This window comes from Pelophylax lessonae (genome assembly GCF_965119305.1).
Source record: "Pelophylax lessonae genome assembly, chromosome: 3".
NCBI classification, from domain to species: Eukaryota; Metazoa; Chordata; class Amphibia; order Anura; family Ranidae; genus Pelophylax; species Pelophylax lessonae.
Genome location: NC_138770.1, coordinates 365,950,862 through 365,964,728, shown reverse-complemented (window position 1 = coordinate 365,964,728; position 13,867 = coordinate 365,950,862). Strand labels below are relative to the sequence as shown.

At 50.0% G+C, this 13,867-nt stretch overlaps 1 protein-coding gene across 1 annotated transcript in view; it reads right to left on the bottom strand.

The window, feature by feature from the left end:
* Positions 1-13,867, bottom strand: part of ORC3 (origin recognition complex subunit 3) — a 248,159-nt gene that overhangs the window by 212,679 nt on the left and 21,613 nt on the right. The window contains exon 3 of the mRNA XM_082252390.1: positions 8,999-9,096. Within this exon, the coding sequence (XP_082108516.1) occupies positions 8,999-9,096 (98 nt within the window). The remainder of the gene's footprint in view (positions 1-8,998; positions 9,097-13,867) is intronic.

Below are 13,867 nucleotides of genomic sequence, written 5' to 3'. Positions count from 1 at the left end.
CCTTCATGGCACTGTCGCACTAAGAACATTGCGGCCAAAGGAGGCATCAGCTGATGCCAGAACATCTACCTTGTAGAATTTGGAAAAGGTGTGCACCGACGACCAAGTCGCAGCCTTGCACACCAGGGCCACCGAGGCCCGATGCCAATAGGCCCAGGACGCACTCACAGATCTGGTAGAGTGCGCCATAACAGGGAAGGGTGGAATCCGTTCCTTCAAAGCATAAGCCTGTTCAATGGTCTGTCTGATCCATTTGGCAATAGTCGCTGCGGATGCAGCCATGCCCTTCAGGAAGGACAAAGAGGGAATCTGTCTTCCGAAAAGATTCCGTAGACGACAGGTAAACCCTGATCGCCCTGACAACATCCAAAGAATGCAGAGCAACCTCCTTAGGATGCTTAGGCTTTGTACAAAGCGAAGGTAGGACAATGTCCTCATTAATTTGGAACTCAGAGACCACCTTAGGAAGAAAGGAGGGATGCGGACGCAAAACCACCTTATCCCGGTGAATCACCAAGTACGGAGAACGGCAAGATAACGCTGCCAGTTCTGACACCCTGTGAGCCGAAGTGATCGCCACCAAAAAGGCAATCTTCTTAGACAGCAGAGACAACGATATTTCCCGAATGTTTTCAAAGGGAGCACGCTGTAACACAGACAGAACCAAGTTCAAGTCCCTTGGAGGTAAGGGCTCCTTCCTGGGAGGAGCCAAATGTCGCACACCTTGAATGAAGGTGCGAACCAGGGAATGAGACGCCACAGGGAGTGGGAAAAGTATAGCCAGTGCGGACACCTGGCCCTTGATCGTGGCGAGCGCCAGGCGCTGGTCCACACCAGACTGGAGGAAGGCCAACACTCTCGACACCGAGTACGAGCGAGGGGAGAACCCCCTGGACTTACACCAGGCGAAATAAGCCTTCCAGGTACGGTAATAGATTTTACCAGAGGAGGTTTTTCTAGCCTTGACAAGGGTAGGGATGACCTCAGAGGAGAGACCCCTGTCCTTCAGGACCTGGGTCTCAACAGCCAGGCCGGTAAAGCCAGCGACTGTAAAGCAGGATGGAAGATCAAACCCTGAGACAGGAGATCTTCCCGCAGAGGCAGACGCCACGGAGGCGCCACTGCCAGGTGAACAACGTCGGCGTACCAGGACCGGCGTGGCCAGTCCGGAGCCACCAGAATCACCAGGTGCTGTTCCGAGACTAACCTGCGGAGGAACCTGGATAGCAACTGAATCGGGGGAAAGGCATACATCAGACGATACTGATGCCAAGGGGCTACCAACGCATCCGAGGCGTCCGCCAGCGGATTGCGCGTTCTTGCCACGAACCTTTCCACCTTTCGATTTAGCCGGGATGCGAACAGATCCACGTCCGGGGATCCCCACCTCGCACACAGCATTTGGAAGACCTCCGGGTGTAGGGACCAGGGTCCAGGGTCTGGCGGCTCAGATAGTCGGCCTGCCAATTCTCCACACCCGGAATGTGAACTGCCGAGATCGCCGGGACATGAGTCTCGGCCCAAGACAGAATGTCGGACACCTCCCGGGCCGCCCGAGCACTCCTGGTGCCTCCTTGATGGTTGATGTAAGCCACCGCAGTAGCATTGTCCGTCTGTACCCGGACAGGACGGCCCCAAAGACGGTCCGATCACTGGAAGAGACAGTTTTAGCGCTCGCAATTCCAGCACATTTATCGGGAGGGAGGACTCCTCCTCCGACCAAGTGCCCTGGGCAGACAGGTTGCCCAGGACTCCACCCCAGCCCAACAGGCTGGCATCCGTGGTAATCACCGTCCACACCAACGGACGGAAGGACTTGCCTTCCGCCACCGACGGGGACTGGAGCCACCACAGAAGAGCCAATCTGGTCTGACGACTCAAGGAGACACACAGATCCAGGGACTGAGGCAGTCTGTCCCACCTGTCCAGGATCTCCGCTTGGAGAGCCCGCGTGTGAAACTGAGCAAAGGGTATCACCTCGAAGGCCGAAACCATCAACCCCAGGCCCCGCATACAGGCCCTGAGTGACGAGGACGGGCTGTCCCTGAGGGACCTGATCTCGTCCCGCAAAGTCCGGAGCTTGTCCTCCGGCAAGAACATCTTTGCCTGAGCAGAGTCCAGAATCATTCCCAGATAGGGAAGACGAACCGATGGAGACAACGTCGATTTCTGAACGTTGATGGTCCATCCGAACTCCTGTAGCGTCTGCGCCGTGGTGGACAGATCGCGCACTAGGTCCTGGCTGGCACGCGATCTCAGAATTAGATCGTCCAGGTAACCCAAGACTGCAATGCCCTGAGCCCTCAGCAGGCCCAGAACCGGCGCCAACACTTTAGTAAAAACCCTTGGTGCCGAGGCGAGTCCGAAAGGTAACGCCACAAACTGGTAGTGGTCCTCTGCGATAGCAAAACGAAGGTACCGCTAATGACCCTCGAAAATGGGGATGTGCGGGTACGCATCTTTCAGATCTATCGAGGCCAGGAATTCTCCTGGACTCAAGGAGGCCACCACCGAACGGAGAGACTCCATATGGAACTTCCGAACACGCACGAAGCGGTTCAGCGCTTTCAGGTCCAGAATAGGACGCACTTTGCCCTCCTTTCTGGGCACAGTGAACAGATTCAAATAAAACCCCCGAAACCTGTCCCGATAAGGCACTGGGACTATGACCCCCTGAGCAAGAAGGTCCTGCACCGCTTGATGCAGGTCCTGCAGACGCCCCGGAGGCAACTGAAGATTTGAGGGAAAGAATCTGTCCGCCGGCCAGGAAAGGAATTCGATCTTGTATCCCGATCAAACGATTTCCAGAACCCACCTGTCCGATATCCGGAGCAGCCAAGGTTGGAGGAAACCGCGAAAACGTCTCCCCATCCCTGAAATGGGTGAGGGCGCCCCTTCAGGCAGAGGAGGATTGACCCGCCGAGCCGGCATTGCCGGACTTCTGCTTGCCCGCCCAGGGCTTCTTCTGACTGCCCTGGGCCTTGAAGGGCTTGCCCTTGGATTGGTTCCGAAAGGCACGAAAGGACCCCTGAGTGGATCTAGGCGCAGAACCTCGCTTGCCACAAAAGGACTTGTTCTTCGGGTTCTGGGGCAGCATGGTCCTCTTGCCCCCCGTGACGCCTTTTACCAGGGTATCCAACGCCTCGCCAAAAAAGGCGAGAGCCAGCATAGGGAAAATCAACAACTGTTTTCCGCGAGGACTGGTCAGCCGACCAGCTCTTCAGCCATATCAGTCGCTGGTTAAGTACCGAGACACTAGAGAGGCATGCTACTAAAAGGGGCCTCATTCAAGGCCGCATCACACAGATACATGATTCCCTGGTGGATTTGATCCACCATTTCCAGCCGGGCAGGCGGAACATCATCAGACACGAGGTTGCTCCTTAGCACCTTAGTCCAATCAGCCACCGCCTGAGCCACCAAAACGGACGCGAAAACGGGTCTGAGCAACGAGCCCGCCACCGTATAGGAATGGCGGGCCAGAGACTCCAACCATCGATCCGTGGGATCCCAGAAACCAGGGTATCCTCAGAAGGAACCAAGGTAGCCTTGTTCAACACGGCCACAGTGTGATCTACCTGTGGAGGCACACACCATCGAGATTCCGTAGCCGGTGCAAAAGGATAAAGCAATTTGAACCGACTAGGCACAAGGAATGGACGTTTTAACGTGCGCCACATTTCATTAACAGTGTAATGAAACTCAGCTGGACAGGGAAAAACCTGCGCCGACTTGCGGGTCCTGTGCGTCCCAAATGAGGACACAATGCCCGGAGGACAGGGCTCATCCTCCAAATGTAGTGTTTCCTTAACAGAAACAATTCATTCATCAATGGTCGCCCGCTCTTAAGGCGACCCCGGGGAAGAGGTATCAACCCCTTCCACCTCTGCCTCCCCCTCAGACCCCAACAGGTCCAAGGATGAGCGAGACCCTGAAAAGGGCACGCTTGCAGCAGCCATATCACCATCTGAATCAGAGGAGAGAGACAATTTGGGCCTCTTTTTAGCAGCACGTTCAACCATCAGCATTTCCATGTTGGACGCCAAGGTTGCCACTACAGCGGCCAAATCAGGTCTCAGAGGGGCCACAGGAGAAGCTGGGGGGAATTTGCTGTCCTGAGAATCCTTTGCTCAAGGTGACAAAAAACAACAGTGCAATAAGTAGTACTGTCCCTTTAAGAGCGCCGCGGAGTGCGCAGCCCACCGCTTCAGCTACAGTGACAAAGACCCCCACACAGGAGAGAAAAAAACTGAGCCAGAAATGACAATACAGAAAGATATTGAGAGCAATAACCTGCAGAGCCCCGCAGAGTGTTGCCACCGAGTGTCCTGCTTCAGAGGAAAAGGTGCTGCTAGAGTAGGCTGAACTTATAGGCTGCATGACCCAGGGAAAATGGCTGCCCCATAGGATTGCATGGGAGGCTCCGCCAAAATGGCCGCCGGACATGCGGTCGGAACGATCGTTCGGCTACCGCAAAATGGCGGCGGATGGCGCCAAAAACAGCATGTAGATTGCCCATAGAGAAGCCAAACATGCCTGCCCATACCTAAAATGGCGGACGGCGCGGATTTACCCCGCTGTGGCCGCCACACACACAGTCTGCACCCCCAACAAGCACCGAAGTGACACAGGGAAGGGGACCCCCAACAACATACTGCACCGCAGCGCATGCACAAACGATCCCCACAAGGACCGCATCAGGGAGTCACACAGGTACAGACATGGGGGACACACAGCAAAACAGGACTGCCACCCCAGACAGAGGCCCCACACAGAAGTACTTACCTGTACCAGATGGCGTGGGGTGCCTCTATGAACGGAAAGCTGCTGTCCTCACATGACAGGGAGTGCCATTTGCCAGGGACATGACACTGCAGCATCGCAGATGTGTCCTGTGAGGTAGCCACCTCACAGCTGCATCCCTGCTGCGAACAGGGATGGGTCATTCATAGTGCCAGGGCGAACCATAGCCGAACGCTCGATGGCGGGCTGGGGGGTCCATCTGACCCTCTGCCCTGGAGAACCAGGGCGGTCGGTCCGAATCCCAGCACCGCATGATCCATCTTCATCCGAAGAATCGACTAAAACTAAAGCTGACAAAATAAACAGCTAGTAACGTAAGAGAAAACTGACATTTTCAAAAGAAATCAAATAAAAAAAGATTAGATAGACTGAGACTGTAGCCCCAGCACAGGGAAGCCTAACTACTCCTGACGCTAGGCAGATTAAAACTGAGTTGGGAGTGGTCACTGCAGGGGGGTATTGACCAGATGGGACAGCCCCCATGGGTGTGTATATGCAAATGCCTTTGTTCTTTTGACTAAGTCTTTATGCCTAGCTACTCCTGCGGAGCGGAAGACTTAGAGGTGGCGGCGACTGTCGGAGGACGTAAGAGAAATCTAATTTTCTCTTTCGTTCTCTGACAGGCACAGCTCCAGAACAGCTCCAGAATCTTCTTAACCATTGGGATGTTCCAAAGCCATGTTAAACATGAGGGGTGGGAAAAAACACAGCAGAAAAAAATCCCCAAAGACTAAATCTAGCCAACCAGGTAAGATGGAGTTCAACCAGGAACAACTGGAGCTCATCTGAAAACAATACACCCTCAAAGAGGACCAGGTCCTCCTAAACAGCAGCCTGCAAAACCTTGCGGCCAAAAGCACCATTTGCAGATGTCAACTTTGTAAAATTTTGTGAAAATGTGCACAGGCAAACCTGCATCACTGGCGTCTGATGACGGAAGGCCCAAAAGGCACTAAGCGACCGAGTAGAAATGCGCCTTAACAGGGAAAAGGAGGAACCTGACCCTTAATTGAACAGGCCTGCACCACCGTCTGTCTGACCCATCCGAAAACGGTTGCGGCAGACACGGCCAACCCTTTTCAGGGTCCATCTGCAAGTACAAATAGTGAGTCTGATTTCCTAAACGACTCGATAGCCACTAGATACACCCTGATCGCCCTGACCAAATCCAAAGAATACAAGGCAATCTCCTTAGGATGCATAGGCTTAGGACACAGGCAAGGCAACACCATGTCTTCATGCAGATGAAAACCAAAAACAAACAACCTTAACGACTGACCGGGGCGAAGCTGCCAACGCTGCCCACTCCGACATCCTGTGGCAGAAGCAATAGCCCACCAAGAAGGCCACCTTCTGGGACAATATAAGCAGTGGAATCCCACGAATATTTTCAAAAGGCGGTTTCCGGATACATGTCATACAGCACCAAATTGAGGTCTCACGGAGGAGCCAAGTGGGGAACCCCCAGAATAAAAGGTTTGAATCAAAGAAAGCGTAGCCAAAGGACGTTGAAAGAAAACTGCCAAGGCCGAAACCTGGCCATTGATGGTACCCAAGCCCAGATGCTGCTCAACATCTCGTGGAGCAAGCCAAACTCCGAGCCACTGAAAAGGAGCAGGGGCGAACCCAAAGAGATTCACACCAGACAATGTACACTTTCCAAACACGATGGTAAATCTTCCTAGAGGTAGATTTGCTAGCTTTTAGCAGCGTGGGAATCACCGATTCAGACAAGCCATTAAAGCCAGCGACTATAAAGCAAAATGGAAGATTGGCCCTTGGCCAACAGATCAAGACCAGTGAGGCCAGTCTGGAGCCACTAGGATGGCTGGAATCCCTTCTGCCTCGATCCTTCGCAGGAGTCTTGGCAGAAGTTTTTAGAGAGGGAAAGGCGTATCCCAGACGATACTGAACCCAAGGAGCCACCAGTGTGTGTCTGTGGCATTGGCCAGAGGATACCGAGACCGTGCCACAGACCTCTGCACCTTCCTGTTGAGACGAGAGGCCAACAGGTCCACCCTGGGAGTTCCCCACCGGAGACACAACTGATGAAACTCCTCTGGATGAAGTGACCATTCTCCCTGTTCCAATGCCTGACTGAGATAATCCACCTGCCAATTTTCTACCCCTGGAATATGCACAGGAGAGAGGGCTGGAACAAAGTATTCTGCCCACCTTAGAATGTCGGCTACCTCCCGAGCCGCCAGGACACTTCATATCCCCCCTTGGTGATTGACATAAGCCACGGCCGTGGCCTTGTCCAACTGTGGTGGCCACCATTCAGTACAGGGGAAAGAGCTTTTCCCTGTCGAAGCGCCTGAGAGAGAAGCCAGCAAATCAGGGACTCTCTCGTACCCCGGCTCAACAGGATCAGATTGTCTAGAGACTGTGGATTCTTGTCCCAGCTAGCAAGAATATCCATTTGTAGACGTCTCGTGAGGAACTGTGCAAATGAAACCGCCTCAAACAGTAGAAACCATCAGGCCCAGCAACCGCATGCAAGTCCTGAGAGACAAACAACCTGCTGGACAACAGGAGCCGAATTGCATCTTGCAGCTTTGGGAGCTAGTCCTATAGGAGAAACACCCTGGCTGAGGCAAACCCAGATAGTCCAACTTGGTGGACGGAACCAAAGCAGATTCCTGGAAATTCAATTTCCAACCGAACTTCTGCAGAGTATGCATAGTAATCTCTAGGTTGTCCGTCAGAGCAGTCAGACTCTGCTCGCAGAAGATGATCGTCCAGGTACTCCAGTACCACAATCCCCACTGGTGCAACAATGCCAACGCCAGGGCCAACACTTTATTAAGACCCGAGGAGCTGAGGCGAGACCAAAGGGTAATTCCACAAATTAATAATGCTCCTCGCCCACGGCAAGCAGAGGAAGCGCATATGACTGACATATCAGAATATAGAGGGGAGCGTCCTTGATATCGATAGAGGGCAGAAGATCCCCTTGATGCAGTGATGCCACTACCTTACGAATGGACTTTATTCGGAACTTCCGTACCCGCACAAAGAGGTTCAGAGCTATGAGGTTCAGGATTGGTACCTTGTCTTCCTTCCTGGAAACTGTAAACTGGTTTGAAGAAAATCCTTGAAAACATTTTGATTCTGGAACCAGAAAAATCACCCCTTGTAGTAGCAAGTCTTCCACCGCCACGAAGAGACCTCGCAGGCCGACGGTCTGAGGATAAACGCAAGCTGGAAGGAAAGAACCTCTCTGGAGGATAAGCCCAAAACTCGATCTTGTAGCCGGACCGAATCAGGTGCTAAAGTTAAAGCGGATCATGGGGGTGCTGCGGACAAGGAGGCACACTGCAACTCAGGCCTGGACCAGGTCGTATACTTCCTCGCAAGACGTTTAACTCACAGGCCAGCCCCCGTCCAGTTGGGCTACGTCGTGGCCGACCTAGCGCAGAGCTGAGGTCTGCATGTGCTCGCTGGCCAGACTGCTAAGGTCGTAAGGATCTAGTAGATCCAGTCCGTCGCCCAGTCCAGCAGGTGATTATAGTTCTCACAGAAACAGAAAATAACAGAAGAGGAAAAAAATAAAATATTTGTTTAAAAAAGAAAAAAATGCTAGGACCAAAAATCCCAAAAGAGGAACTTTACTCCTGACTAGGTAGAAAAAAGCTGAATGCTTATAGCAGGAAGTGGGAGTATACCCCCTGGGACTGCTCCATAGGCATGGTAAAGCTTTTTCCTGTCTAGTGTCCTACTCCTGTAAGGGGACAACATAACCCAAAGGTCAAGAAGATTCTGGAGCTGTATCCGTTAATGAACAAAAGAGAAAAAAAGTTTTGCCTTTAGTTATACTTTACCTGGAATGGAAGTCAGGATTATTATAATTTGTTTAAATTACTCTGAAATGTTCACATGAAAGGTTTTTTTGACCACAGTAAAAAAATATGTATTCTTATGGTTTTCAATCAATCTTTGCATTTATTTAAATCATTTAAAAAAAAGACAGTTCCTGCATCCTTTACCTGTCTTCTCAGTCTAATTTACTTCTACATTTCAGAAAAATTACTAAACTTTCTAATGTGGTTTTCTCACACTGACAAAGTATGCTGCTTTTCATACTCTTACAAGAGAAAGCTTTTACCACACTTTCCAAAAGGTCGAAAAAAAAAGTCAAGGGTTTATCAAGAGCACACCTAATACACTTTAAGTAATAATGAATTCCACTGACCTCTGTCTGTAATTTCATCTGCTGCCATAGCAACTGGCAGCTCTCAAAACGCTTCCTGCCATCTTCTGGATCCTTAAGACCTTCATTAAAATAGTCAGCTGGAAGTACAAAGAAGCAATTAAATGTAGGACTCACATAAGGGATATATCACATTGAGATTTGTAGCAAAGCCAACAATGTGGCACATTACAAGAAAATATGTGCGTGCCAATTCCCAAACAAGAAGGGTGCAAATCTTTTTGCATGCATAGATCAATACAAATGTTTAATATCTACAGTATGTTACTTAGCCACATACTACGGTATTAGGTACACTTGCTATTTAAACTGCCTTGAATAGGGTAGGAAAGTTACATTGAGATCCTAAAAGCTGAACTCAATCTTTTATTAGACTTTACATAGTTAGTTTGAGCCAGCTTGGACCAAACTATGTCCCTCACTAATATGTACAGGTATATCCCTCACTAAGGTGGTAAACGCTACAAAAAGATGGGAGTTCAGCTTTAACTGGTCCACTCATTCCTTGTGATTGAACCAGCAGTTAAACTAGTTTTTGAAGAGATCTCCACAGTCTTTGTGGGGCTGAAAATAGTTCTGAAACAAATTCTGACTGGCTGCAAAGTCAAGGACAGTTGTGATAGTGAAGGGAGTTGGCTAAGCAACTTGAAAAACATAAATCTCTGGATCTAGCAAGGGAGTGGGCGTGGTTCGTCAATGGCTCCGTGAGAGGCCGAGCAGTGAGGAGCTCTGCTTGGTGGAAGAGAGCGCCGTGCAGTGAGTGAGTCGGCTCCCCCCCCCCTCCCCCGCTAGGTGCAGAGCGGGGCCCGAGGCTCACGGAGGACGGTAATAGGGAAATCCAGGCTTGGGGAGCCATAAAGCAGCAGTGGTGGCAAGGAAGCAGGCGGTCATACGCTGAATGTGCGGGACCCTGCCTCAGAGTGAGAGAGGTACAGCATAGGGTGAAAGACCGTGCGGGTCGGCGCAGGGCTGAGGGGCTGTGGAGGAGGAGAGCCGGGGTCGAGTGCCATCTGGGACAGTAGATGCGGAGGTCGCTGGTCTCCCCTGTATATATGACTCAAGCAGCCAGCCCGGAGCAGAAACAAGCCCTAGAGAGAAGGACAGACATTACCTCATATATTGGCATCACGAAGCACTGTTGGGACCAAGGAAACACAGAAACGCCAAACACACTCAGGAATGGCAGTTCAGCAGAAAGGGCCCAAAGCTACAAACACTCAATCTATTGGGGTCTCTTCTGGTGGGAAGACTTTAGTAATGGATATACCGCAGGAACAAAGGAACAAAGAGCCCAAAGAGTCCCTGACTATGCCGCAACAGCCCCAAATACCATCAACAGCAGAGTGGGGTGAGTTTGTAAAGCTGATCCAGACGAAACAGGATATCCAAGATATGGCTGCAGCAATCGTGAGTGACATTAAAATGGAAATATGTGGTTTAAAACAAAAAGTTGACCAAATTGAAGGCAGATTGGTGAATACAGAGTCAGTACAATGTGATTTTGAAGTCAGAATCTCTGAATTAGAAAGTTCACGAGCACAGTTGCAAAAACAAGTCACCTGGTTGCGGCTGCAGCAGGATGATGGCGAGAACCGCAGCCGGAGGAATAATATTCGACTGCGGGGCTTGCCTGAATCCGTAAAGGGCCCAGAGCTCAGAACCACGGTAGTGGGTATTTTGAATGGTGTGTTGGAGAGACCCCAAATGGAAAAAATGGAAATTGACAGAGTGCACAGGGTTAAAGCGCCCCGAAGGACGGTAACAGAACTAATCCCAGCTGTCCTGATTAGGATTCACCTGTTTTCACTTAAAGCGGAGTTCCGGGCACAGATGTCATTTTTTAATGAACATACCCCCGGGACAGTCAGGGCTAGCACATTCCACAATGGCTAGCCTCTGATCTGTCCCGGTTCGCACTTACCTTTTAGAAGAAATACTTACTTATAAAATTTCTTCCACAGCGTTTCCATCTCTCTTGTGGGCAGCTGAAGCCGGCACGGTCCTCTTCTGCGTCTTCTTCCGCGTCTTCTTCTCCCAGAATGCGCCGCACCGGCCCCTCTCGTCACTTCCGGTGCGGCGCCGCATTCCTAAACAGCTTCTGGGCATGCCCAGAAGCTGTTTAGCAGGGGAATGCGGCGTCGCCCGGAAGTGACGAGCGGGGCCGGTGCCGGCGCATTGATTCCTGGGAGCGATGACGTTTAGCTCCCAGGAATCATCGCAGCGCAGGAAGTGACGAGGTGAGCCGCGGCTCCGAGGGAGGAAGTACCCTGAGGTGAGTATTTACGATCGTCAATTACAAGGTGAGTTTTAAAAAAAAAAAAAAAATCTAACTATCCAATTCCTTTTCAGGTTAGGCTGAACTAGCGGACGGGCACAAAAAAAAAATATCGTTTTTGTGCCCGGAACTCCGCTTTAAAGAAGACATAATGAGACAAGCATGGGCAAAAGGGCAGATTGAGTATGAAGGTTCTCAGCTGAAACTGTTGCCAGATCTTTCACGGGGGACCCTAAAGATGAGAGCCGCAATTAAACCCCTCCTAGAGGTCATAAGAAAAGTGGGAGCAACCTATTTTTGGGGACACCCCTTCCATTTGAAAGTGGTGAAAGACAGAGAAACATTCTTATTGAAATGGCCAGACCAGCTCCCCGGGCTCTTTACATTTTTGGGGTGCGCCCCGATCCATGCGAGTGACTGGATAGATGTCCTAGGAAACTCCGTGAACTATTACATGAATTAAGCCATACAACATGGGTGAAATTTGGAGCAGATAGGTGTGGGAGCAAAACAGATGCTCAGGACAAGGAGACATTAATACAACGAACCTAAAAGTGCTGCACACAGGTTCCTGGCCTATTCCATGTTTTTTATTTTTTTTTTTTATTTATTTTTCCGGTTTTTCCCATGCGTTTTTTTTTTCTTTTGTTTGTTTCTGGGGTTCTCCCTATCTCCTCTTCTCCCTCTCTTTCTGGGAGGGGGGAAAGTTAAGATGTGTGGAGGTCCCTGGTATCCCCACACCCACCTCGAACATTTGCTTTGTCAAGATATGGGCGTTTTTTCTGCATTTTTTCTGTTTTACTTTTTATATGTCCTTACTATCTGAGTCACCCTCGAAGGGGAAGGGGGGGGGGTTACTTTTAGCGTGATTTGTGTTATTTTTTCATGTTTTTCTTATGGGGGATTTGTGGTGTGCGTTTTTGGATTTTTTTTTTTTTTTCACAGGAAAGTTGGATATTATATATTTGTATCTGTAGAAATCAATTATAACTTCACAAGAAGTTTTTTTTATAAATTTTTTTTTTTTTTTTTTTTGTCTCTATTCGTGCCCCCGCCAGCCATGGAGGGCCGGAGCACGATCTTAAGGGTTAAGAGGGAAGGGGGCACTGAGTTAGAGGTAATTTGAGAGTGTTCCCTCACTTCGTGCGGGACACGCTTAAGACATAAAAAAGAAGATATGTGAGACTTAATAATACCGAATTTAAATCACTATTAGGGTGTATACAGAGGATATAGTGACTCAGGGAATAGTTATGGTTAATAGCAACTAGAAGTGAGTAAGAGAGATCCTCCCAGGACCTAGCGCAAGTCTGAAGGGTTAAGATGGAGTTGAGGGGAGGGTAGATGTTTTGCAGAAGGGCCCTCAGGAAGGGAGATGGGGGGAGGGGGAGGGGAATCCATAGAGTGATAGGAGTAGAAGGCATAAGCAAGGGATCTGACCATGTAGCAATCAAGTCCCCTTTATCTGCGACCTGGCTCGGGGTAGTTTGACTAGATTGGGAGGCGTAAGAGGGGGTCTCTGGGGTGGGGGGGGGGGGGGGGGGGGAGTAGGACATTGACATTATGTGAAGGGAGGCGATCGTCCGCCGAGTTAGACCACCTCTAGCTGGACACTTTAAATTTATAGTTTTACTGTCTGCCAGTGATAAGATAGGGACTACATCCTTACCACCACGGTAGGGGTGAGAGGGAGTAGAGCCCATTTTCTTGGCTCCAATTTTTGGAGCCCAGCCTTTTCTTCTTTTTTCTTCCCTCTTGTGTTCTTGAAGGAGAGTGTCCAGGTACAGTGGCTTGCTCGCGGGGTTTTGGGAACCACGGCCCCCTCAGTAGATAGCGCCTGGTTGCGCTGGTTTAGATAACCATTAGAGGGGGTAGGGGTAGTGGGTATTAAACAGTATATACATACTTGTGTGGGTGAAGGGGGGTTTTTTTTCTTGTCAAATTTTTTTTTTTTTTTTTTTTTATAAATTTTTTTTTTTTTTTTTTTCCGCATAGGTTGTGTGGCCGTAGGGGGCAGGGGACCATTCCGCAATGGTGGCTGGAGGTGGGGCGACCCAGGGGGGGGGCAGCAGGTTGTACGATTACGACCTATAATGTGAGGGGACTATCAACCCCACAGAAGCGTAGGAGACTTATGGGAGATCTAAAACGAGATGCTACACAAATAGCTTTCATTCAGGAGACCTACTTCCGCAAAGATGCAGTACCAAAATTGTACAATAAAGACTTTCCATGGGTTTACCACGCTACATCCCCTATTGCTATATCAAAGGGTGTGAGCATTTTAATATCAAGTGCTATGAATTGGACCCTGAAAGAAGAATTGGCTGACCCAATGGGTAGGTTCGTGTTGGTGAAGGGGTGGATAGGACGGGTCGAGGTAACCCTCGTAAATGTCTATTTTCCCAACTATGAGCATGTAATGTTTTTACAGAAAATGATTCCAGTTGTCTTGGAATTCCGGGAAGGGCACTTAGTGATGGGAGGTGACTTTAATTATGCCCCAGAACCTCTGTTGGATACCTCCAAAAGAAGCTCATATATGTCATTTGCTAAATTACGAAGGCTACAAAAAG